Here is a 27,468-nt window from a genome sequence, read left to right as displayed (position 1 = left end):
AGAGCAGAAATTAATAAGATAGAAAGCAATGATAAAAAGATCAAAACCACAAAGTACTTTTTAAAACTAATTTGAGGCTGGGCACAGTGGTTCATGCCTGTAATTCCTGCACTTTGGGAGGCGAAGGCAGGAAGATCACTTGAGGCCGGGAGTACAAGACTGCCTTGGGAAACATAGTGAAACCCTGTCTCTACAAAAATAAAAATAAAAACCAAAAACAAAAATAATCTGATAAAACATATATTTCCAGCAAAACTTTAAGAAAAGCATGCAAAATAATATTAGAGAAAGTATAAATACACAATGTTTAAAGGATCCATATCTGCTGATATACTTGAGTTTTTTAATCATATAGAGAATACTGTAAATAATTCTATACCAATAAATTTGAAAATGTAGATGAAATAGATAATTCTTTTAAAATTATAATCTGCCAGAAATGACTCAAGAAGAAAGTCAAACTTAATAAGGAGCTATTAAATAATATGAATTCATAATAAATATTCCTTCCTTCATCCTGCTACTTTTGCCACCATATCCTACCCTCTGACTCCACACAGGGAGTGTTTCAAAATGCAGACTCTTAATAGTTTTAGAGGAGAATTTTCATGAAACTTCAAGAATCCTTCAACTGTTTTCAAGGAATGACGGAAGGGGAACCTCAGGGACTGAGAGAGTGAACATTACTTAACTCATTTTTGAGGCTTGTATTATGTTGGTACTAAGTATAGAATATGAAAAGAAAATTATAGACCAATCTCACTTATGGACATGGATATAAAAAAGCCTATTAGCAAATTTAGTTCAGGGTCTATCTGCTGGTGTGTTTATCTGTTGGCGTTATCTATCTGTCACTGCTTATCCATGCATATGTTTGTTTATCCAGGGTTTACCCCAGATATGGAAGCATAGTTCAAGGCCAGAAAATATATTAATTTATTTCAGGTAACATTGATATAATTATAAAATAGATATAAAATTTGATAAGGTTAGAACTGTGGTGACCTTTAGGGCAGGAGGGCAAGGCAGTGAGGTCAAGACACAGTCCATGGTGGGCTTTGATAATACCCAGATTAGTTAATTACTTTATAAAAATTGGAAACCTTTGGAAAAAAATCAGTATTTTATAAAGTTCATTAGTTGTATACATGTTAGTCATGATTTCTTTATATATTTTCTACTAATTGGATGCTTATAATATTGTATAATAAATATGAAACAAAAATAATGGTAGACTATTTTTAGAATGGAGTAGAACTAAAAAAGGGTAGAATTATGTAAGTCTTAAAAGGATGTAGCAAGAGTGAGGTTAAGAAAGGAAATTTTACGAAGTAACATTATGTATTAGGTAATTTCCTATTATGCCCTATTTATTGATATTCTAATCAAGATATAAAATTGTTTTAATTATTTTTGGGTATCCTTCTAATCTTTCTTCTGAATGTGAAACTATGCTGAGCTTTGCTCCAGTAACAAGTATTTCTTCAAATATCTGATTGCTGTTTTGCGTTCTGGGCCATACTGGATGAAATAATCATCCTTCTCCTCCTCGTATGGCCCATCCCTCTTATTGCCTGGAAAACTTACCCTTTGAGTCTTAAATCCAATGTGCTCTCTTTTTTTCATGCACTTGTGAGATTCTTAGAAACCTGAGCTGTTTATTTTCATGCTTGTTATTTTCTGATCCAAAGTAGATGCCCAATAAATATTTGTTAAATTAATGGGCACATTAATAAATTACTCAATGAGCAATCTTTCTAAAAAAACAAATGTACTGAGATAAGACTTATGTTCTATAGAATTCATCCTTTTAAAAGTGGAATTCAGTGATTCTTAGCATATTTGGGGTTGTGCAGATATTACCTCAATCTAATTTTAGAACATTTTCATTACTCCCTAAAACTAGTACTTATTAGCCATTGTTAACCATTTTACCCCCACTCCAGCCAACCACTAATCTGCTTTCTGTCTCTATGGATTTGCCTATTCTAAACATTTTATATAAATGGTATCATACAATATATGGCTTTTTGTGACCAACTTCTTCCCCTTAGCGTAATGTTTTCAGCGTCATTCATGTGGCATGTATCAGTACTTAATTCCTTTTTTATTGCTGAGTAATATAATTTTGTATGGATATACTTAGATTTGTACAAAAGTAATCGCTATTTTTGCCACTGAAAGTAATGGCAAATACTGCGATTACTTTTGCACCAACCTAATACATTTTCTTTATTCTTCAGTTGATGGACTTTTAAGTTGTTTCCAAGGCTATTTTGAATAATGCTGCTGTGAGCATCCATGTCTTTGTGTGTACATGTGTGTCATTTCTGTTTGAGAGATACCTTGGAGTGGAGTTGCTGGGCCACATGGTAACCCTATGTCTAACTTGTTGAGGAACTGCCAAGCTGTTTTCCAAAGTAATTGTGCCATTTTTATCATGCGCAACAATAAAGCATGAGGGTTTCCATTTCTGTGCATCCTCAACAGCACTGTAATGGTCTTTTTTTATTGCAGCCATTCTCGTGGATGTGACATGGTATCTCATTGTGGTTTTGCTTTGCATTTTCCTAATGACTAATGATGTGCATATTGACCATTCATACAACTTTGGAAAAATATCTATTCAGATTGTTCTTATTATTGAGTCATAAAAGTTTTTATATATTCTGGAAATAATTTTTATTAGATAGATGATTTGACAATAGTTTCTCTGAATCTGCAGGTTGTCTTTATCCTTTCTTGATTCTGTCTTTTCAAGCACAAAAGTTTTAGTATTGATGAAATCCTATGTAAAATTTTTAAAAAATTACTCGTGCTTTTGGTATCATATCTAAGAAATCATTATATAATCCAAAATTACAAACATATACACCTATGTTGCCTTCTTAGAGTTTTTTTTTGTTTTAGCTCTTATATTTAGGACTATGATCAATTTTCAGGTTTTTTTTTTTTTTTTTGGAAGGTTAGAGATAGGGGTCTGTCTAAATTCATTCTTTTGCGTGTGAGTAACCATTTGTCCTAGTGCCATTTGCTGAAAATGCTATTCTTTCCTGAATGTGCAGTCTTGAATGTTTTTCTAATCATGTGTCTTTTTTTTATATTGATTTGTTTTAAATTGAGATTCTGTGTTTTGGTCCAGGTTGCTTATCAAGTGTCCCACAAATGAAAAAAATTTCTACATCTTATGAGGAAAGACGGAAGCAAGCTACTGCTATTGTTTTACTTGGAGTAATAGGAGCTGAATTTGGTGCTGAAATTGAACCTCCTAAACTATTGACCAGACCTCGAAGCTCTAGCCAAATTCCTGAGGGATTCGGGTTGACTAGTGGTGGATCCAACTACTCGCTGGCCAGACATACTTGTAAGTTTTAAAATTTCTAATGCTGATGTGTTGCTTCTGAATACATATTATTTGTTAGCAAAATCTCATAATATTGAATATATCCTGAGTTTTAGCTCATTTAGATTGCTTGCATGAAGTTAGAAAGCAGTACAATCTGGCACATTTCCCATTAATTACAGTAACCTGAACTCCTTTTTAAAAGTTAAAACATCGTCTTTCAAATGCTTTTCTTAAAATAACACATTTCTGACTTTTGTATTTTTGCATTGTTGGGCAAGATTTTAGCCAGAATTTATGAAAGCTAGATTCAAGTTAAAGCTTTTAAAATAATTTCTGGAAAACTATGCAGTTTGTTCTGAATGTGGTTTGAAAAGTCAGGATTGGGGTGGAACACCAATCTTTTCTTTTGAAAAGAAAATATATTCATTCTCCTTTCAATAAATAAATGCTCAACACATATTTGTTAAATTAATTGGCATATTAATAAATTTGTATATGTAATAATACATATAAATAATGCATGTGTTTATGAAAAAGAGCATACATGATGAATTATGAATTGCCCCTGTAATTTAAAAAATATTCCAGTAACAGTTTTTAAATGACTATAGACTATAACAGTCAAAATTCAAAGGGCTGTGTCATTCTACTGTCTTTGGTTCTGTGCTTGGTATGTTAATAATGGGTAAGGGTGCTTTAAAATAAGCTCTTTTGGTTCTTCAGTGTCAGAATTCCTTTCAGTAAGGTCAAAGTGGCATGTGGCACCATATAGCAAAATTATTTCTAATAAATTGTGTCCTCTTAAGGAACAAATATAGTCCAACTGAATACATCATAAAATATTCTTGTAGAACAAAATGCAATAGATCCTTTTGCTTTTTTGGCCTTTAATCAAGAGAAAAAGATGCACGTTACTTTGTTATTTATGACAGCAGTGAACTTCACTGGACCATTGCCACATACTCTTGCTGTAAAACTGAGGGCCATGTTAATGACTTTTATTATGAAAGCCCTTCAATAGACTTAGCTGCCCCTCCTATAACTGTTTTTTGAAAGACTTCATTCAACAAATACTTATTAGTGATAATCTCTTGATCTCAATTTGAGAATCAGAGTAATAACATTTAAATTTAAACAATACCACCAACAACCACAATGATGCAACTATTATGAGCACTATTTTTTTTTAGCTCTTTACATGCATTAACTCACTTCATCCTCATAATAACCCTGTAAAGTGGATCTGTCTTGTCTCCATTTTATGCATAAAGCTGGTGGGGCATAGAGAGGTTTAGTTAACCTGGCAAGGATCATACCTCTGGGAAAGGAGTTTTTGTTTCCATCTAGTCTGTTGTTCCAGAGGTCATGCTTTTGACCATTATGCAAACTGCTGCTGTTCAGTGGCTCCCAGTTGGAAAGGGCTTAACGACTAATATGTGCTATAACTTTGCAATTTATTTATTTTATTTTTTGAGACAGAGTCTCTCTCTGTCACCCAGGCTGGAGTGCAGTGGCTTGATCTTGGTTCACTGCAACCTCCTGCCTCAGCCTCCCAAGTAGCCAGGATTACAGGTGTAGGCCACCATGACTGGGTAATTTTTGTATTTTTCATAGAGACGGGGTTTCCCCATGTTGGACAGGCTGACCTCAAACTCCTGACCAGAAATGATCCACCCACCTCAGCCTCCCAAAGTGCTGGGATTACAGGCGTGAGCCACTGCACCCGGCCATTCCTACATTTATATACAGATATTTGTACTAAGCAATGGAAAAAATTCTAAAGGAAACAGCATTTATTTTCACTCTCTTTGCAGGAAAAGATCAAATACAAAAGGATGGTGTTGTATTTCAGTGGTTTTCAAAATAGGTAACCCTCTTCAAATGGGAGTATCTTAAAACCCACAGTGAAACCCCGTCTCTACTAAAAATACAAAAAATTAGCCGGGTGCGGTGGCGGGCGCCTGTAGTCCCAGCTACTCGGGAGGCTGAGGCAGGAGAATGGCATGAACCCGGGAGGCAGAGCTTGCAGTGAGCTGAGATGGCACCACTGCACTCCAGCCTGGGCGACAGAGCGAGACTCTGTCTCAAAAAAAAAAAAAAAAAAAAAGTAGGAAGGTGGTAAATAAATTAATTGCTGATTGGTTGCATTCAGGCTCTGGGCTGGATGCTGGGTAGGTTAGTTTACATCTCATTATCCTTGTTATGTAAGAGAGTACTGTTGTCATCACTTTTCTAACCACAGTTTATCTTTACACAAAATTCTGTTATTTGTGAATTAGCTTCTATATGACTTTTCTTTTAACTGTAATAATTTTATTTTTTAAATTTTTATCTGTTTACAGTTTTTTTTAAAGTTCATTTAATCTCTCAGTTTTTTGTTTTGTTTTGTTTTGTTTTAATTTCAATCGGTTTTGTAGGAGCAAGTGTTGTTTGGTTACAGGAATAAGTCCTTTAGTGGTGATTTCTGAGATTTTGGTGCACCCATCACCCTGCCAGTGCACACTGTACCCAGTGTGTAATCTTTTATCCCTCACCCCTCTCCCACCCTTTGCCCTGAATCCTGGAAGTCCATTGTATCATTCTTATGCCTTTGCAACATCATAGCTTAGTTCTCACATATGAGTGAGAACATAGGATGTTTGGTTTTTCATTCCTGAGTTACTTCACTTAGAATAATGGTCTCCAGTTCCATCCAGGTTTCTATAAATGCCAATATTTCATTCCTTTTTATGGCTGAGTAGTATTCCATGGTATGTAGATATACCACAATTTCTTTATCCAATCATTGATTGATGGGCATTTCGGCTGATTCCATATTTTTGCAATTGCTAATTGTGCTGCTATAAATATGGGTGTGCAAGTATCTTATTCATATAATGACTTGTTTTCCTCTGGGTAGATACCCTGTATTTGGATTGCTGGATTAAGTGGTAGTTCTACTCTTAGTTTTTTAAGGAATCTCCACACTGTTTTCCATAGTGGTTGTACTAGTTTACATTCCCACCAGTGGTGTAAAAGTGTTCCCTTTTCATAACGTCCACGACAACATCTATTATTTTTTGATTTTTTGATCATGGCCATTCTTGCAGGAGCAAGGTGGTGTCGCATTGTGGTTTTGATTTGCATTTCCCTGATAATTAGCAATGTTGAGCATTTTTTTCATATGTTTGTTGGCCATTTGTATATCTCCTTTTGAAAATTGTCTATTCATGTCCTTAGCTGATCTTTTGATGGGATTGTTTGTTCTGACTGATTTGTTTGAGTTCCTTGTAGTTTCTGGATATTAGTCCTTTGTCAGATGTGTAGATTGTGAAGATTTTCTCCCACTTTGTGGGTTGTCTGTTTACTCTGCTGGTGGTTTCTTTTGCTGTGTAGAAGCTTTTTCGTTTAATTAAATCCCATCTATTTATCTTTGTTTTTGTTGCATTTGCTTTTGAGTTCTTGATCACGAAGTCTTTGCCTAAGCCAATGTCTAGAAGGGCCTGAGAACCACACTCCCATCCCTCACCACGGCCGCAGCAAGCCTGGCCCAAAGAGAGTCTGAGCCTGCCCCAACCTGATGGTCTTTCTCTACCTGCCCTGATAGCAAAGACAAAGGACATAATCACTTGGGAGCTCTAGGGCCCTACCCACCACCTGATCATCTCTATACTACCACAGCTGATGCTCTCTTGAAAGCACCACCTCCTGGCTGGAAGCCAACCAACACAAAACTGGTGCAATAAAACTACAACTATGGATGTTCACAGAGTCTATTTCACTCCCTGGCCACCTCCACTGGAGTGGGTGCTGGTATCCATGGCTGAGAGACCTGAAGACGGTTCACATCACAGGTCTCTATGCAGAATACCTCAGTCCCAGCCCAGAGCCTGATAGCTCCGCTGGCTGTCTAGACCCAGAAGAGAAATAACCATTACAGTTTGGCTCTCAGGAAGCCACATCTACAGTGGAAGGGGGAGAGCACTACATCAAGGGAGCACCCCGTGGGACAAAAGAATCTGAACAGCAGCCTTGAGCCCCAGATCTTCTCTCTGACATAGCCTACCCAAATGAGAAGGAACCAGAAAAACAATTCTGGTAATATGACAAAACAAGGTTCTTTAATACCTCCAGAAGATCATACTAGCTCACCAGCAATGGAACCAAACCAAGAATAAATTTCTGAATTGCCAGAAAAAGAATTCAGAAGGTGAATTATTAAGCCAATCAAAGAGGCACCAGAGAAAGGTGAAGTTCAACTTAATGAAATCAAAAAAATTATATAAGATATGAAGGGAAAAATCTTCAGTGAAACAGATAGCATAAATAAACAATCACAACTTCCGGAATGAAGGACATGCTTAGAGAAATGTGAAATACACTGGAAAGTCTCAGCAATAGAATTGAACAAGCAGAAGAAGGAACTTCAGAACTCGGCTGGGCGCGGTGGCTCACGCCTGTAATCCCAGCACTTTGGGAGGCCCAGGCGGACGGATCACGAGGTCAGGAGATCGAGACCATCCTGGCTAACACGGTGAAACCCTGTCTCTACTAAAAAAAAAAAAAAAAAAAAAAAAATACAGAAAATTAGCCAGTCGTGGTGGCGGGCACCTGTAGTCCCAGCTACTTGGGAGGCTGAGGCAGGAGAATGGCGTGAACCCGAGAGGTGGAGCTTGCAGTGAGCTGAGATCGCACCACTGCTCTCCAGCCTAGGTGACAGAGCGAGATTCCGTCTCAAAAAAAAAAAAAAAAAAACTTCAGAGCTCGAACACAAGGTTTTTGAATTAACCCAGTCCAACAAAGACAAAGAAAATAATTTTAAAAGAATTTTTATAAATGAACAAAGCCTCCAAGAAATTTGGCATTATGTTAAATGACCTAAGACCTGAATGACCTCTCCTGTTTAAACCTAAGAATAATTGGTGTTCCTGAGAAAGAAGGGGAATCTAAAAGTTTGGAAAACATATTTGAGGGAATAATTGTGGAAAACATTGACACCCTTGCTAGAGATCTAGACATCCAAATACAAGAAGCTCAACACCTGAGAAATTTACCACAAAAAGATCATGACCTAGGCACATAGTCATCAGGTTATCTAAAGTCGAGATGGATGAAAGACTGTTAAGAGCTGTGAGGCAAAAGCACCAGGTAACCTGTGAAGGAAAACCTATCAGATTAACAGCAGATTTCTCAGCAGAAGCCCTACAAACTAGAAGGGATTGAGGCCCTATCTTTAGCTTCCTTAGCCAAAACAATTGTCAGCCAAGAATTTTGTATCCAGCAAAACTAAGCTTCATAAATGAAGGAAAGATAAAGTCTTTTTCAGACAAACAAATGCTAAGAGAATTTGCTACTACCAAGCCAGCACTACAAGAACTGCTAAAAGGTCTAAATCTTGAAACAAATCCTTGAAATACACGAAAATAGAACCTCCTGAAAACATAAATCTCACAGGACCTACAAAACAAATATAATTTAAAAAAAAACAAGGTATTCAGGCAACAAATAGCACAATGAATAGAATAATACCTCATACCTCAATATTAACATTGAATGTAAATGGCCTAAATGCTCCACTTAAAAGATACAGAATGGCAGAATGGAAAAGAATTCACCAACCAAGTTTCTGCTGTCTTCAAGACACTCACCTAACGCATAAAGGCTCATATAAACTTAAGCTAAAGGGGATATCTTTTTCTACAAAAGATATTCCATGCAAATGGACATAAAAAATAAGCAGAAATAGCTATTCTTATATCAGACAAATTTTAAAGCAACAGCAGAAAGACAAAGAGGGATATTATATAATGATAAAAGGACTTGCCCAACAGGAAAATAATCACAGTTTTAAATATATATACATCTAACACTGGAGCTTCCAAATTTATAAAACAATTACTACTAACGCTAAGAAATGAGATAGCAACACAATAGTAGTGGGGGACTTCAATACTTCTCTAACAGTGCTAATTTTATTTGAAAATTGTTACTACTATCATTAGAAAAAGAGGAAAGAATTAGGGGAAAAAAGGGATTTGAAAAGCTGTGGCAGAGTAGAAACGTATTTTTCAAAGAAATCTTGGGAACTGAAGGGCCTTAGGACTGCTCATTTGGATTGTTAAAAGACAGGAAGTTGAACTATATGGAAAGGGGTTCTGGAGTGTATTTCTGGCATGAGCTCAACCTGGACTGAACGGCACTATGGGGAGGGACTTTTGCATGGTTTCTCCTCAACTTTCCCAATGGAGATAAATAAAATTTATGCAAACATTTTAAATATTTAAGTGTTTTAGAACCTGGCCTGTTCTTTGAGCATTTTGAATAAAGGACTAGATATGAGAAGGGAAAACTGCAATGCTTCTTAGTAAATTCTATTTATGAGAGATTTTGGGAAGTTTCTAGCAGGCAAGGAATAGTGTATCAGAATGAATGATGTAGTACCTCGCAGAAACAATTTAAAATGTGTAGAATGTCCTTGATATCTTTTTTCCTTTCTTGTTCTTAGCCTATTTTATTTTAACTTCTATAAAAATATTTTAAAGGTAATCATTGATTTGCTTTTAACTTTTATCCCATTAACCTATTTTTTTTTTTCCTCAGAGGTCTTAAGTTCCTTGATGGTAACTTTGCCTACCACAGGGATTTTCAAGACCTTTCTTGCTTGAATTGGGATGTCTTAATTAAAGTTAAATTTGTCAGTTTAAATCTTGCACTCCTGTTTGAAAACAATTAGATGTCTAAATGATCCTGTGTCTTACATGTACTCTTTTTGATCAGTCATGTGTAATATTAACCTATTATAATGTTAACCTGCTGGAAGCTGTTATATGTATTGCCATGTTTGTTTATGTGGCACTTAGAATGCATTGCTACCATTAAATATTTACTCTTTATGGCATCCTATTGAGTGAGATAATAATTATTATCCTCACTTTGCGATAAGGCCATTAAGATACAATATTTAATGAACTTTAATTGCTAATGTAGTTAGAGGCATAGATAGTGAGTTCTAACCTTCCTCCTGAAGCATTCTGTGAAAACCCATAATGTAGTGAAACCCCAGTTATCCATATTGATGGGAGGAAAGAATGACACTAATGTGTAATTCAAAAGCCATACTTAGTTTTATAAGTATCTTATACTTTTTTGAACATAGGTGAATCTTTTGTGGGAGTTACACTTTACATATATTTAAATCACATATCGAAGACAAAACTGAAGGACTCTGAAGATTAATGAGAAGCCTAGATTAGGCTAGTGTTACATTGTGCCCTTGGGTAAGCTATGTATCCCTCTGGGTTGCACCATTCTCTTGCATAAAATAAAAGGTAGGAGCTATTCTGACTTTAAAACTTCTTTTGGTCCAAATAGTCTTCTGCTCCTGAAGTGAAATACAAAGCATTCCAGGAAATTCATCTCCTTCATCACCTTCCCATTTTCTTCTCCATGCAGGGATGGCTGCTGTCTTGTTTTATATTAGCACACTTCAGTGGAGATCCTTCTGCATTTTTATTCCAACCCACAAATGAGGCATTATTAGAATGTTTTAAGGTATTATTTATGACATTACCTTATAGGTCTTTTGGTTCATTCTTTCATTGGGTCTCTTCTGCTTATTTTATAATTGTGGAATTATGCTGTCACATCTGTAGTAAATTCCATTTTGCTCTCTTATTAGCTTTTTGACTTTGGGCAAGTGTCATAAGTCATTTCCCGAGGCAGCAGACTCCGAGGCAGATTTGTGCGCAGGGGTATTCTTAGGATCAATATCTATCTTTAGGGGAGTGAAACAGGATTAGGCAGAGGGGGAAGTTGAATTGTGTTTTAGTTACATAGAAGGCCTCAGTTGATTTGGGGGAACTCTGGAGCTGGGATGACTCTTCAGACTTGTCCTGAATTAGGGATCAGGGCTCAACTTTAATATCTCTTTGTCAGTCAGTCACTGGATTGGGAAAGGGTTGGAAGGCCTAGGAAAGGGACATAACTTTGGATAAGGCAGCTTTCCTTATCCTAGGGCAAAGCCCACAGAGGGATTCCACTGAGACTTGTCAGCCACAGACACAAGAACTTAGGGAAGTGGGGACTTCAGTCCTGATGGGTAGGAGATGGGCAACCTTGCCACCTTCCTCTGCAGCATGCTACTAACTTACGTGTGTCCCAGTTCCCTTTCTATTTTAACAAATGGAGAGAGGAAGAAACTGTCATTTATTTAACACCTTTTTAATTCTAACTCCATACATATCTCTTGTTACCCTGAAAGACATTTTTGTCCAACACTTAGCACAATAGGAGGCATGTTAATACTAGCTGATCATTGACCATTTACTCTTTGCCAGACATCTTGCTGTATGCTTGATGTGTATTATTTACTCTTTTAGTCGTATCAAATAAGTACCATTGCTATTCTCATTTATCAGATGAAGAAACTGAAGCTTAATACCACTGAATATATTTACTAAAGATTTCTAAAATTGGATTAAACTTTCTTTGTGCAGACAATCAATTGAGGGCATAGGTTAATTTTTTTTAAAAGATTACACAGCTAAAAAGTACCAAGCCTGGACTGAAACACCTGTGTCCCAACTCTAAAGCAGCCTATTTTCACCATTTCACATATTTTTGTGTGTTATAAAGAAGATTCAGAACTGCTGCTACAGAGAAGAGAGGAGGGGATGCCAGCAAGTACCAGGTCATCTGTGAATACGGACATCTATTGAAGCTTTCATTTAGGAATGTGCTGTTGCTGTGGATATGCATAGACATAAAAAATTCACATATCTGGGCTTTGGGAATGGCTTTCTCCTTGGTGTGAGATACACTAGAGATAATTAATTTTTTCCCACAGTGAGTCTTTTAGAAATACTATAATGCTGGCCAAGGTACGTGATCTACCTGCCATTACATGGAAAATGCCACATTTATGTGCATTTGTGGGGTTTTTTTTTTTCCCCTAGGAAAAGGATGCACAGATTCCATGAAGTTCTCAAAAGAACGCCATTAAATAAAAATGGATAAGAACCACTGCAGGAGTTTGTTGAAATAATTGCTTACCTGTTATTATGACTTTTTAAAACAATATAGTTACAGATTAGTTCAGCCACAACACTGCACCACTGAATGGGAGCCTCCATTCTACCTAAGGGATATTGTAATTCTATGAACTTGTATTTCAATTTTTATATTGTTCTGGTGCTGTTTGGTTTCTATTTTGTTGTAGTGTACTTTGTGAAAATGATCCCCCAAGTACTCCCTGTGCTTTTTAATCATGCATATTTTATTTAATGAATAGGTTAATATAGGTTGAGATTGATTTTATAATGAATTTATTTCCTAGATTTTAAGAGAAGAAAGTGAAGCCAAATTTCAAATGTTTTATTAGCAAGCTTATGACAATGCCACAGAATTGCAATTAATAACAAAACTAGTGGTAGTTGCAAGTTATGTAAAAAGTAGCAACAATGACAAGCCATTTGCAAGGATAAGCAATAGCAAAAGAACAGATATTCTTACCATTTACAGTTATCAGACTGTGTTGCTGAACTGCTCCTGTGGCCATAGAGATTGCATTTGTTTGATTTCCTTTGTGTTTCCAACCTGGCCATCCTGGCACTTGGAATGAATCTGGCCTTCCTGTCTGGCTCCTTACTCTCTTCTCTGACTTGTTTGTTCTCAGTGCACTAACTCAGCATCCCATGTTCCTTACCACCACCTCTCACTTGTATTTTTATCTTTGAAAATCATCCTGGTTGCAGATGCCACTGGACTTATATCACCATTACATCTGTGTTTAGACAGTGACTCTTCACTTCAGCTATGTATTCAAATCACTTGCAGAATGTTTTTAAAATATGAGTATCTGAGCATTTAGGTAGCCTTCCTGTTCAGAAAGCCAGGGGCGGGATTCAGGCATCTGTATTCTTTTTAAAGCTTTGTATGTAATTTTGATGTGTAGCCAGAGTAGAGAGACCCAGTAGAATCTAGAATCTTTTATAGTTATTTTAAATTGAGTATTTTATGGTAGCTGTAGTCATTAAACTACCTTAATGCACAAATTGTAACTTTTCTTTACATTTTCAAATGGAAGAGATAATGGGAACTAATCAGAGTGAATAAATGACATTATACTACTTTCAGAACTAATTCTTTAGGTAGTTCAGCCTTTTTATTGTGGTTTTGTTATTTGGGAATGAGAGCTTGGTTTTGAATCTTGGTATGACCACATCATATCTGTGTGGCCTTGAATACTTTGTGGCTCGGTTTCCTTAAGTAAGACACAGGAATAATATATAAGAGTAGCACCTACCTCACAGTTATTGTAAGGATTAAGTAAATCAATGCATGAAAAAAAATGCCTGACATATAAGTACTTATAAATGTTAGTTTCTGTTGTTGTTGTTGTTGTTGTTATTAGATGTGTTTGTAGAAGAATAAGGAAAGGAAATAGCTCTTTTAATTTTTAAAATTAAAAATAGTTTTTAATCTTCATAAGAACACTATGAGGTAGATAGTATTATCACCATTTTGTATATAAGTTAACTGATATTCTTAAAAAATCAAGTAACTTCCTTAAAGTTATCTGTCTTATAAACAGTCTGAATCCAGATGCATTTTTCCCCCAAAGCTCATGCTGTTCTTTTCTGTAACATATACTGATTTTCACTGTTTGTGGTAATGTACATTAGTTCTCAGAGGATTTGTGTAAAAATATACTTTTCTTTGGCCACATTATCATACACATTTTATATGTTTAAATATAACACTAAATATTTTTGTAATTATTTATATTTGGATGAATTTCTGTATGTTTATTACCTTATTTCTCATTTCAACCACATCAGCATACTAAGTTCAGATCAGATGGAAGTTTTGACTACTCATTTTGCTCATACTTGTAAATAATGTATGTTGTATAACAGCTTTATCATTTTTAACTGTGATCTGACACTTACATTATAGACCCTGCCTGTCTTGATGATGTAATCTCATCCTACTTCTCCAAAAATAACTTTAATTTGCAACCATTTTTTGTTAAGCCACTACACTAAGGACTTTGAATTTCTCTTCCAGAAAACAAGTAATTCACACAAAGCTATTTCTAAGACCATTTCCGTCTAAAACTATAGACCTCTATGAAATTAATGTGATGTATTATTATTTTAACTGTAGAGTGCTTGTATTTATTTTGCCACTTGAACTTGCCTATCTCACTTTAATTGTTCTATACCAATTGTTCTGTCTGCTTTTATACATTCCAGTAGTCCATACCTATGCTATGTGTTTGAAGCTGAGCATCTTTAAAGTATTTTTCTGCTGTCTGTCCTTTACATAACTCATTTTCCACACATATTCAGCTTCATATACTTGTGTTATGTTGAATATAATTGTACTATAGGCCACAGATGAGCAAACCATAACTGTATGTCAAACCTAGCCCCCTTCCCATTTTTTGCAAATAAAGTTTTATTGGAACACAGCCATAACCATGTGTTTACGTATTATTAATGGTTGTTTCATGCTATAACAGCAGAGTCAAGTAGTTGCTATAGAAATCGTATGGCCTGCAAAGCCAGAAATATTTACTGTCTGGCTTTTTACAAAAGGAAAAAGACAACAGAAAACTACCAATCCCTACTGTACATCATTTGAAAAGTCTGTTAATGGTCCTTTCTTGACATTTAATATGCAAAAGGGCTTTGAGGTGACTTTGATGAAGAAGATACTTCAGTAGTTAAATATAACATCCGTGGTAGTAACATTTAGATAGTTTTAGTTTAGTTTGGATGAGATTACATCATCAAGACGGCCTATAATGCAAGTATAGATCACAGTTAAAAATTATAAAGCTGTTATACAACATACAATATTTACAAGTAAAAGCAAAATGAGAACTGTACCTTTATAAGAATTTAAGTAGTATGAAGGCTTTATAATAATTTTTGGTCTAGAATGTGATGCAGCATGGTACAAGACTCTTTCTGCCAGCCACCTAAAGTATATACTAGTTACTTTGATTCAATTTTTCATTTTAGTTCAGTTTTCTTGATTCTTTGTCACTGGATTGCCTTTGTAGCCAATTTAATAACAGGTCACATTGTTTGCTGGTGACTTTTTTTTTTCTACATTAGGATATTGTGGTTTCTAATTTTTAAATAAACTTGGCCTGTAGTTTTCTGACAGTTCTGTGAGTGATTGCTTCATATTTGTATGTCTTAATATATAAGTGCATCAGGGTCTCTGTAATTAAAGTATGTAAGTTTCTATAAGTTCAGACAATTTTATATCAAGAAAGGACCACGAACATCTAGTGTTAATCCCTCTAAGAACTGCAGAGCTTTTGATGGTCCTCTTAAAAAGCCTTTCAGTAAGAAGTATATAGAAACATTTTGTGAACTTGTTTGTAGACCCCCTGCCATGTCCTTAGAAAACACAATTTTTAAGACTTTGTTGAATGGTAGGGAGCCCAAGACTATTTTGTTTCTTTGCCCTTTGGTCTGTGTGTCAAATGGTTAAGTGCTCATGGACTTCTTGATGCTACCCAGTTCAAATGGGCACTGCCAGACCCAAATCCACTAGAGGACTCGAATGTTTGTGTGAAATCAATAAATGTAGGGCTCTTTCCTTATACCTTTGGTTTTTAAATTATATTCTTCAAAGTCCTGGGGTTAGATGGAGATGGCTCACTGGCTGCCTAGGCCCTTCGCACTACTTCAGGAACAGCAGAACTGATTTGTGCATGTGTGTTTTAGAAGTTGGAGTTTGACATCACATTGTATCTGCAAAAATAGGTCTAGATTCCTAAAAAATTGACAAAACTTTGAAAACTAGATGTTATATAGCCTTCAAAAACTCAATAATAATCAAAATTCTTGGTTTTCCCATCTAAACCTATTCTACTTGTGGCCTTCTCTGTCTCAGTTGATGCTTATTCATTTTTTCCAGTTTCTTAGGTTCATCCCTAATTCCTCTTTTTCTCTGACATAACACATCTAATCTATCAAGTATATCTTATTGGGTCTACTTGAAAATATATCCCAAAGTCAGCTACTTCTCACCACCTTTCCTGTTAGCATCAGGGTTGCCTACCTTCATTCTTACCCGGGTTCCTGTGAAGGCTTCCTGCCTCACCCTTTTTCCTTTCCAGCATAGGAGTCGTGGTAGTGATTCTTTAAGAACCTAATGTGGATCACATCAATGTTTGGCTCAATATTCTGCAAGGGTCTAAAAGCCAGAGTCCTTCCCATGCCCTGAAAAGCACTATGTGAACTCAATTTTCTCCTACTTTTCACCTTGCTTACTCCAGTGTCCTGGCTGCTTCTCAGGCATACTAGTCACACCTTCTGCTGGGACACTCTTTCCCCCAGATACCTGCTTGGTTAACTCCTCCACTTCTTTCAAGCAGTTGCTCAATTTTCAACTTCTCAATGAGACCTATCCAGATCACTCTATTTAATCCTGCAAACTGCTGCCTTTCCTCCCCCATATCCAGTCCCTTGTATATTGTCCTATACTTTCTTTTTTAAAGTATTTGTTGCCTTCCAGTATCCTATATATAATTTATCTATTTACAATAGTTAACCTCTACCAAGTCATGAATCTTTGTCTATTTTGTTGAGCAATGACTGAAGTAATGAGTGAAAACTAAAGTGGTTATACATAAAGCAGCCCTTGTAGTATCTTACATTTTAACTGAAACTTTCTCTTTGATTATGTAACTGTTGAGATGAGTTTGCTAATCTTTTTGAAAGTGTATTGTCTGTTAACCTGGACACTCATGGTATGATATATTGTCCAATATAAAAAGTATACAAGTAGTCAAAGGAAAAAATATATGATTATTTCAACAGAAGTAAAAAATAAAAAAGACATTTTTAAAATTCAGTATCTTTTCCACATAAGGACTGTTAATAAACAATGAGTAGAAAAACTTTCATTAGCATGATACAGAATATTAAGCTGAAACTAAAAGCTACATCATCCTCAGTCGGTTCACATTAGATATATTCTAACAAGTAGCATGTTAATGGTATTATTTAGCATGGACATTTTAGCAAATGTAGCAAAATAAGAAACAAGAGTTATAAATATTGAACAGCTTGTAATTGTATATTTGGAAAACCAAGGATATCCAGGTGTCAATCAGCAAGATAAATAATCAAAATGAATAACTTCTCTGTCTACTAGTGAACAAAGTAGAAAATGTAAAAAAATCATCATTTTTTGAAAGACCCTTCTAACTAGTAAGACCATAAAAACCAGGAAGTAAAATACAACAAAAAAATATTTTAAAAAGGCTACAGGTAGGCATTTTGTCATAGGAGGAATGCAGATGACAATACAATTTCAACTTACCCAATTACCAAAAGCATTAGGGGATAGGAAAAATTCGCTAGATACACTTGGATTTAAAAAAAAAATTTTTTTTACAGTGAATAGATATTTGCGTGGTTAAAATAAATTAAAATGATAAATGCTCAAATTTAATAAAATAGTAAAAAAAAACACTCAACAATTATGGCTACCAAATGAAATTGCATAGCTAAGAATACACTTAAGAAATACATTTTCGTGTTGTGATTTTTACACATTGTATGATTGTATCAAAACATCACATGTACCCCTAAATATGTATATCTACCATGCACCCATGAAAATTAAAAATTAAAAATATAAAGAAGAGAAAAAAAAGAATTACAGAATATACTACCGAGGGAACTAAAATAATATTTGACTAAATGGTTTGCATTTCTTGGATGGGTGATTCCATATGGTAAACATCTCAGTTACTCTCTAATATACAAATCGTACACAATCACAATCAAAATCTCATCATTCTTCTAATAACTAGGCAAAATTATTCTAAAATGAATATATGGAGATAAACGGAATATATGATTTGTTTTATTCAATAAACACATGTAGTGCTGACAATATACTGGTTACTATTTTGGGCACTTTATAAATATTAACTCATATAATCCTCATTGCAACCTTTGAGGTAGGTAATAATAAAAAAATCAACAATATTAGAAAATATAAAATACCAAAGCATTAACCTAACAAAAAATATATAAGACTTATAGAAAAAATTTTAAAATCTTACTGAAAGAGATTTTGAAACACCTAGAGAGATACACATTTTTTGTGACTAGGAGTGCTGAATATCATAAAGATGTCAATTTTCATAAACTTATTTATAGATTAATACCATTCCAAACTAAACACCAGTTGAATATTTGTCATTGTTTTTGTTATTGAACTTGGCATGCTGATTCTGAAATTTATATGAGAGAGCAATAAACTAAGAAAAGCCATAACACTCCTAAAGAAGATAAACAAGGTGGAGGGATTTCCCTTACCTTATGTCAAAAGCTGTTCTAAATTTATTGTAATTATTACATTGTTACCTTGGTGCAGGAGAGACCAGCAGACTCATAGAACAAAATAGGCAGCACAGAAATCATTCATACATGCATAGGAATTTGATTCTATATAGACCTAGCATTGTAGATCAGTGAAATAAAAGGTTGAATTTTTAAATAAATGGTATATATACTGTTGGCTAACCACAAGAAAAAAATGATGAAATTGGATCACCTAATGCCTATCATCACCAAAAATTAATTCCATGTGGATATAAAGACAAAACCTTTCAAAAATTTTAAAAGATGATATAGGAAAATATGACCTTGGAATGGGGAAAGATTTCATAAATAGGTGACAGAATGCCAAACCGAGCCATTAAGAAGACTGATAAATTCAAGTACATTAAACTTACAAACTTTTCTTAATCAAAAATACTTGAAAGAAAGTGAAAAGTAAAGGTACAAAGAGAAAGAAAAAGTGATTGTAACATAGGTCACTGACAAGAGATGGTTAAATATCTTTATATTTAAAAAATAAGAAAAAGACAAATCCATAGCAGAAAATGGATAAAGGTTGAAAAAGTATTTCTCAGAAAGGAAACAAGGATGGCCAGTACACTTATGAAAAGATGCTAAGCCCTATTATCAAGGAAATGCAAATTAAAAGCACAATGTACTATAATATTTTACCTTCCAGACTGAAGGCCTCAAGTCCAACATTATCAAATTTTGTGGAGGACTTGGAACAACCAGAACTCTTTTACACTTATTATAAGAATGTAAATTGGTTTAGTCTCTTTGGAAAACAATTGAGTGTATTAACTTGTGAGTCCACCCTTTTCTATATCTAGAGAAACCTTTTCACATGTAACCCAGGAAACATGTACAAGCATGTTCATAGCAAACAGTTTGAAATAAAAATTGGAAACAGCGCATGTGCATTAACTATTGGACAAATATAATACTGAGCAAAAAAAGAAAATGGAAAAAGAATGAACTTTTATGAAGTTCAAAACCATGTAAAATGAAATAATTTATTAGGGATACAAATGTAGGTAGTAAGGAAAATGAAAGCTAGGAATGATAACCACACAATTCAGAACAATGATTACTCTAAAGAGTGCTAAGAAAGGGGGTGAATTCAGGTAGAACTACCCAAGGGGCTTCATAAATATTGTAGACACATTGATATTTTTTATGTTGTCACATAAAAATTATGAGTCTTTACCTTTGTATTGTTGAGCCAAATAAAAGAAGGGCATAAAAATGTGTACACTTTGATTCAGTTTTGTAGTAAATATTATGATTCAAGTATCTAAAATAGCAGGGACCAAGATTATAAAAATGTTTTTCTCAGTTACAATTAAGGAAAAGGAAAAGGATAGAATGAATCTCGAAATATAATTATGACCTCATAGTTTTTAGTATGCATGCATACAGATATAGAAATAAATATAAATACTTTTTTATACCTTGATTGGTATGGAAACGTATGTTTCCTACCTCTGGCCACTGAGAGGGTCCAGAAGCAATGACACTCCAGTAACAATGTCCATACCTATAGCGAAGATGTTGGTTTTGAAATACCATTCTCTAATAAAAGGAACTAGGACTCCTTGGAGAAGTAGTTGATTTTAGGGCTTAGAACATCTGTCTGTGATGTCAAAAAATAAGGGCTTAAAAAGGATAGGGACATTTCAAAAGGACATGGGGCCAACCTGAAGGTGCTTCTAATAGCCAAAACTGGAACAATTTAGGCAACAAAATATGATATATTTTATGGAATTATAATCTATAGAATAAAATACCCATGAGGCCATACTATTATAACAGAATAAATAAATAAATGAAGGATAAGGGACAGCTCTTATAGAAGGATTCTAGTTAATAAATATAGCAAGAATGAGGGAAATCTTTATTAGGCGAAGATCACAGAAATAATTGTTGCAGACAAGATTCAGGGCTGGATGTTAAAATCAGTATATTTAACACAGCCTTCAAGTTTTTCCTCCCAAGATATGTATCAGTTACAAAGGGAAAGTTGATTTCTCCACTGTAATTTGTTAGCTTAAACAAATGATGAAGGTTGGCATTGTCAGTAATAAAACATTTCAACGTCAGATTTTCCTTGGAATGATACACTTGCAAGGACGTACCTGTGATATTCTAGTCAAAAGGCATACCTTTAATCTAATCCTGAGAAAACATCCCGACTGAGAGACATTCCACAAAATGAACTGTTATTCACCAAAAATATGAGAGTCTTGGAAGAGAGGACGAGCCGTGTCAGGAACTGTCACAGATTGAAGAAGACTAAAGAGACATGACAACTAAATACAGTGTGGGATCTGGAAGTGGATGTGGGAACCAAAAAGGGCACTGGTGAAGCTTAAACCAGGTGTGTAGGCTGGTGAGTAGGATTCTACCAATACTAATTTTGACAATCATACAATGGTTATGTAAGTTGACCTTAGAAGAATCTGAGTGAAGAATTCTGTGAAATCTCTGTCTGTATTTATGCAAGTTTTCTGGAAGCCAAAAATTATTTCAAAATAGTTCTTAAAAAGTGGTTGTTCCTAGGTAGCAGAATAAAGATAGATTTATATTTTATGGTAGTATAAGTAATACTATATTTCAAAGTAGCTGATTATGTTAAGAATTAAAAATAGCAATTTAATTTTTCTGTTCCTTCCCCAATATTTCTCCCTTTCCAGTTTTCAAGGATGTTATACAACCTGTGGGTAGAAAGTTTAGTACAGTTTTATTTATAGATTTAAAAATAGAAGCATAATAATTAGAGATTTTGTAGCATATATCATTGTATTATTAGGTAGGTTTTGGAATAGAGAGTGTATTTTTCTCATTCAGCTTTATCCGTGTCCATTAAGCCACGAATGCTTCTTACCTCTAATTCATTATTTTAAATAGGTATATTTTTCCCCACTATATTACATGAAATAAAGTTGAAACAAAATATTAGAGTAAGTCATATTCTGAGTTTTGTTTGTTGCTAGTCATAGGAGAAAAAAAGAAAAAAAAATCTTCCATGCTGTCCTCAGTTTTAAAAATTCTTATATTAAAGACACAATAATGTGTTTCTAAGGTATCGCCTAAATTCCTGAAAATTTTAAGGCATCTTTTGTTTTACCTTTTCAGGTTGTTTGTCTTCTGCACATGCCCACTGCAATTAATTGGTATTTTCCTTGAGCCCACACTAAGGAAAGCTGCCCATGGGAATTAGATCCCAGTACAACACACTTGTCATTTGTTACTTTTAGTTTTGTATTTTATTGTTTTAAAAAAATCATTCTAGACTGTACAAGCCTGAAACTAATCTTGACTATATCTAATGTGTAAGAAATAAATGCTTTTTGTGTTAACGATTTCTGATCATCATATAAGCTTTAAGAATAAAGGAGTTTTATATTTCCATTGACAAAGTGCTGACACATTGATAAACAAGTAACTTTAGAAATAATCCCTAAGAATTCAATATGTGCTTTAAAGTTTTGCATTATGTATGTGTCCCTAGGTGATGACTGTCTGATTTATGCTCCAAACCTGTAGATTTTCTCCTTTAAGCAAATAAGAGTACATCATGATTAATAAGTGATCTCTGAATTAAGCTCACTGGACATATATATATACGCGTATATATATATGTGTATATATACGTGTATATATATATGTATGTATATATATGCGTATATATATGTATGTGTATATATATATATATACACGCGTATATATATGTATGTATATATATATAATTGTTAATGGCATTTTGATTTAGGCATTTTAGTAAATTTTCACTGTTATCAGAAATTTTATCTTGTCATCTATAGAGTAGACGGGCTGGACACTTTGGAGAACTTTTATAGTAACTGAATTGTACTACTTCATGATTTTGTAAAGAAAAGAGAAGGTAGAATTTTCTAGAAGACTATTAAAGCTATGTAGTAGTCTCCAAACCACAGAATTAAAAGCAGTTTCTTTAGGTAGTGTAATGTTGGTTCCCATTCATTCTTGAAGGGAGATGGAGAGGAAGGGAGGTAAATCAGTCAGGAAATAGAAACCACATCAGTTACCTAAACAGTGAAAGTTTAATATAAAGAGCTTCTCACTAGTAGAAAATGATTAACTACTAAAAGAGGTAAAAAGAGACTCAGGGGTCCAGAGATACCACGTGCAAAATAACAGCTACTACCTCGTCTAAGGTGAGGAAGAGTGGATAGTAAAGTGACTCAGGACCGGGAGAGGCCCTCCTCCAAGGCTTAGATTAGACTTCTTTAAAGAGTCAGTGACTACTAGGGAACACCGGGCTTGTAGATAATGAAATTTGCCAAAGTGGCCTACCGCTGCCTGTGAGTGGAGGCAGCTTGGTGTTAATCTGGAAGTTTCTTTAGGGATGGGGGCTAGAGCTGATGGGCTGGTCCAAGCTGGTCTATAGACACAGCCTGCCATTTTCCAAGGGTTAGGCCATCCACAGCAGCTTGGGAAGGGGAGTGTTTTTCCCCTTGCAGGATCTCTCCATTGACCTCTATCAATGAAGCTTAACATTCTGCCAGCTGGCAAAGGACATGTTTCCAGAGTCCAGCTCCAGTATTGCAAAGCAGTAGGTAAACAATGGATTTAGAGCTGAGATACTATAAATTGCTAACTGTTCTAGAAGGAATAATTTACTGTTATAATTCTAAATACAGTCTCATAAGTCAAAACTTTCACATCACTAAAATTTTATTATCTGCTTGGTTCTTTATAATGCTAATCATGGGCTAGGCATGATGGCTCATGCCTATAATCCCAGCACTTGGGGAGGCTGAGGCCAAAGGATTGCTTGAGGCCAGGAGTTTAACACCAGTGTGGGCATAGCAAGACCGTGTCTATGAAAATTTTTTAAAATAATAATGCTAATTATGTTCTCTATAAATAGTTATTATAATATTGTCTTAAGTTTTGAAAGGACAATCAAGAAATTGTTCTCAGGCTGGGCACGGTGGCTCAAGCCTGTAATCCCAGCACTTTGGGAGGCCGAGGCAGGCGGATCACGAGGTCAGGAGATCGAGGCCATCCTGGCTAACACGGTGAAACCCCGTCTCTACTAAAAATACAAAAAATTAGCCAGGTGTGTTGGCGGGCGCCTGGAGTCCCAGCTACTCGGGAGGCTGAGGCAGGAGAATGGCGTGAACCCGGGAGGCGGAGCTTGCAGTGAGCCGAGATCGCGCCACTGCACTCCAGCCTGGGGGACAGAGTAACCGCGGGAGGGGGGGGGTTCGTGCGGGGCCGTGAGCCCACACCACGACCCTCCACGGGGGGGAAAAGAAAAACCCTTTGCCAAAAAAAAAAAAAAAAAAAAAAAAGAAATTGTTCTCTATTTTGTTGCTTTCTGGGAAGTACTCTTATCATAGCTGGGTAGATCTCTAGGCAGTATAGTCATGGGGTAGGTTTGAAAACCAGGCCATGCCTCAAAAAATGAATTCTACCTCTGTAGAGTAAGCACAACTAACTCCATTTTGCATTTACAGATAAATAAATGATGGTTGGCAACTGTTGTCCCCAAATTTGCATTTCAATGGCCTAGTAATGTTCTATCACTTACCTAGTACTTCACAGGGATGTTAGTGATAAGGAATAATTAATGATCTGTTAACGAGATCACATCTTTGATTATAATGTACAATAGATGTACAAATTCTATATTTAACTTTTATTTGCCTTTTAATTGCTATGGATTTCTGAGCCTGCTACTAGGTGCTTTATCAGACTGAAGAAATGGTTCCTATAATCTCTTATCCTCAGTCCCAGTGGTCATTACAATGTATTTTCTCCAAAATAGAAAAGGCAACCCAGTTGCATTATATGTTGTAAAATGTTGGAGTGCCATCCATTTTAGCTGGGCTTGTCAGTTCACTGGGACAGCATTCTGGGAGTAAAGAAAGAATAAAAATGGCAAGCAGAGGATTTACTAGTGTCTTTGTGATCATGGTTTAAAGGGTGAATACTACTATTGGCAAGTGGAGAATTCTTCAGACTTTTAAGCGCTGGAGAAGAGTTTCAGGCTTGTTAAGCTCAAGCTCATTTAAAATTCTACTTTGACTGACCGTCACATCACAAAGCAGTCTGCTCAGAATGTCGCCAGTGTCAGTTCTGTGACCTCCGGAGCTGCATATAGCAGTTGGCTTGAGTGGAACAGGCCACTCTGCTTCTGGGGAGAAAAGAGTTCTGGGCAATAACACAAGTCCTAAAATATTGATGTGGCTACTTCTAAAGTATAGCAATATTACATAGTTATATGCAGTGTGTCATTCAAGCTGTTTTCATTGCCCAGAAATCATAGTGCTGAACCTATCATTTGTCAATCAAGTTAATTTTGGTAACTACAAAGTAGAGTTGGCCTTTGGGACATTTATATAGGGACATGTATATATAATTATATAATGTGCTTATTTAAAAGCTACAATATTTTTTAAATGCTAGACAAAGATTGAAATGTTATTGTCTTTCTTATTTAGTACCTCCCTTAAATCATGTACAGACAGACATCCAGGTAAACACAGATGGAAACTCTATGTGATTTTTCTCTTTGAATGCCTGTGTTGCAGCTGTAGTGGTATTAAGGACTATTGTATCAAATATTAACTTGTGTCATATGAAACTGCCATTTTTGAGGGTCAAAGATGGTCAAATATTGGCTATTTCACATGGCTCATCCTAATAGTAAATTATCAACTGTCCTAGGATTTGGAAGTATATTAAAGCAAATTATATAAACCAGAGCTCAAATTAACAATTGGACAAAAGACAGACAAGTATGATGTTAAGGGAAGTAAAAGGTAATGAGTGACTTATGACTCAGTCTTTTACTGCAGCAGTATGAGGAAGGTGTGATTCTCATCACTGTATCGATAGAAAATATTTTGGTTAACAGATTTTTCACTTTCTCAAAAATGCGTTTTATGCCTAGGAATGTATGAATTTTTGTAGGTTCTTTCAAACTTGCTTACGTGGTTGCCCTCCTGACACACCACCTAGTAGGTTCTTATTTCAGAACCTTTCTGAAATAAATGTTGGCCTTTCTGACTTAAATATCAAGGTGATTGCCCGTTGGCAGCACTGTGTATTAATGCCTTGGGTGGTAGTTACTTGCTGTTGTTTTATACTTAATAACAACCTTGCCTAAAAACATACTAGAGAGTACCTCATCAGCCGTTGAGGTTTTGCATCTTTTATTGGCCTGCCTTTATTTTCTGATATTTTCTAAAGATGGTGTTTCACTGAGGTCTTTTAATTCCATGAATGAAGTTGTAATTACTTCGGTATTATTTTTAATAATCTTCATTCAGGTGGTAAAATTTACTTGTTCTTTTGAGAGTTGAGCTGTGGATAGTAAGTATCCATTAATAAAACAGTAGCCAATTGATATATTTGTTTCTCATTTTATTTTTGTTATTTATTTATTTATTTACTTTGAGAAGGAGTCTTGCCCTGTCTAGGCTGGAATGCAGTGGCGCGATCTCGACTCACTGCAGCCTCCGCCACCTGGGTTAAAGCGCTTCTCCTGCCTCAGCCTCTCGAGTAGCTGGAATTACAGGCATGTGCCACCATGCCTGGCTAATTTTTGTGTTCTTAGTAGAGACAGGGTTTCACCATGTTGGCCAGGCTGGTCTTGAACTCCTGACCTCAAGTGATCTGCACTCCTCGGCCTCCCACAGTGCTGGGATTATAGGTGTGAGCCACCACGCCCAGCCATTTTTCCATTTTCAGTGGAAGTTGGATTTGGTGTTCTGTCAGATTCAAGAAAATTACTATGGACCACAAGTAGATTCCTTGCCATCTCACTGGCGATAAGCAATCATTTTGTTCTATTATCCAGAAATGACGTTATTTTAAAAATTTGGTTGTGACCTCATTTAATTCCACCTTACTATGGTTCAAAATCTAGCTAAATTACAATGTGCTATTCAGAGAATTTTTTATTTACTGACTCACAGCTTAAAGTGCAGTTAATGCAATGTTTAGTTAATGCATTGTTTAAAGTTGATGGATTGATAAATTTGCAGAACTCTTTTAAATATGAGAATGCTCAAAATTTAACTTTTTTTTTTTTGAGATGGAGCCTCGCTCTGTTGCCCAGGATGGAGTGCAGTGGTGCGATCTCAGCTCACTGCCACCTCTGCCCCCTGGGTTCAAGTGATTCTCCTGTCTCAGCCTCCCGAGTAGCCAGGATTACAGGCGCCTGCCACTATGCCCAGCTAATTTTTGTATTTTTAATAGAGACGAGGTTTCACCATGTTAGCCAGGCTGGTCTCTAACTCCTGACCTCAGGTGATCCGCCTGTCTCATCCTCCCAAAGTGCTGGGATTACAGGTATGAGCTACTGCGCGCCTGGCCTCATAATAATTTTTAATGCAGTGTATTTTTCAAAACCTCAGCTATTAGTGTAGTTTTTAATTAGAAGTGTTCTGCATTTAAGCTTAATTACCTCTAAACTTGGTAACAAAAATAGCCTAACTTTTTGGGCAACCTTTTGATTTCAAGATACTCATGATTTTTTATGTGACATTATTAGGTTTTTACAATTATTGTCCATGTGCAGAGTGGAGAGTGGCAGCCATTCCTGCTTTCCACATGTGGAAATCAAGATAAAGAATGCACTTTCTTCCTGACAGAAAGAAACAATCCATGTGCAGAGTCTTTTGCTCTTATTTAGGATTATTAAGTGACTATGTGTAAGTTCATGTTTGAATACGTTATCTTGCTTAGCAAACTCACCTTCAATTA

At 35.5% G+C, this 27,468-nt stretch overlaps 1 protein-coding gene across 4 annotated transcripts in view; it reads left to right on the top strand.

Moving 5' to 3' along the window:
* The window catches only part of WDR7 (WD repeat domain 7), a 376,679-nt gene that overhangs the window by 226,180 nt on the left and 123,031 nt on the right, over positions 1 to 27,468 (top strand). For 3 of the 4 annotated variants that reach the window (XM_032152211.2, XM_032152210.2, XM_058438304.1), the window contains one exon: positions 3,143 to 3,364. The exons of the other annotated variant lie outside the window; for it this stretch is intronic. In XM_032152211.2, the coding sequence (XP_032008102.1) occupies positions 3,143 to 3,364 (222 nt within the window). The remainder of the gene's footprint in view (positions 1 to 3,142; positions 3,365 to 27,468) is intronic. 4 annotated transcript variants of the gene reach the window in all.

This window comes from Hylobates moloch, unplaced genomic scaffold, assembly GCF_009828535.3.
Source record: "Hylobates moloch isolate HMO894 unplaced genomic scaffold, HMol_V3 SCAFFOLD_5, whole genome shotgun sequence".
Lineage (NCBI taxonomy): Eukaryota > Metazoa > Chordata > Mammalia > Primates > Hylobatidae > Hylobates > Hylobates moloch.
Note: the sequence above shows the minus strand (reverse complement) of the source record. Positions and strands in the feature narration are given on the sequence as shown.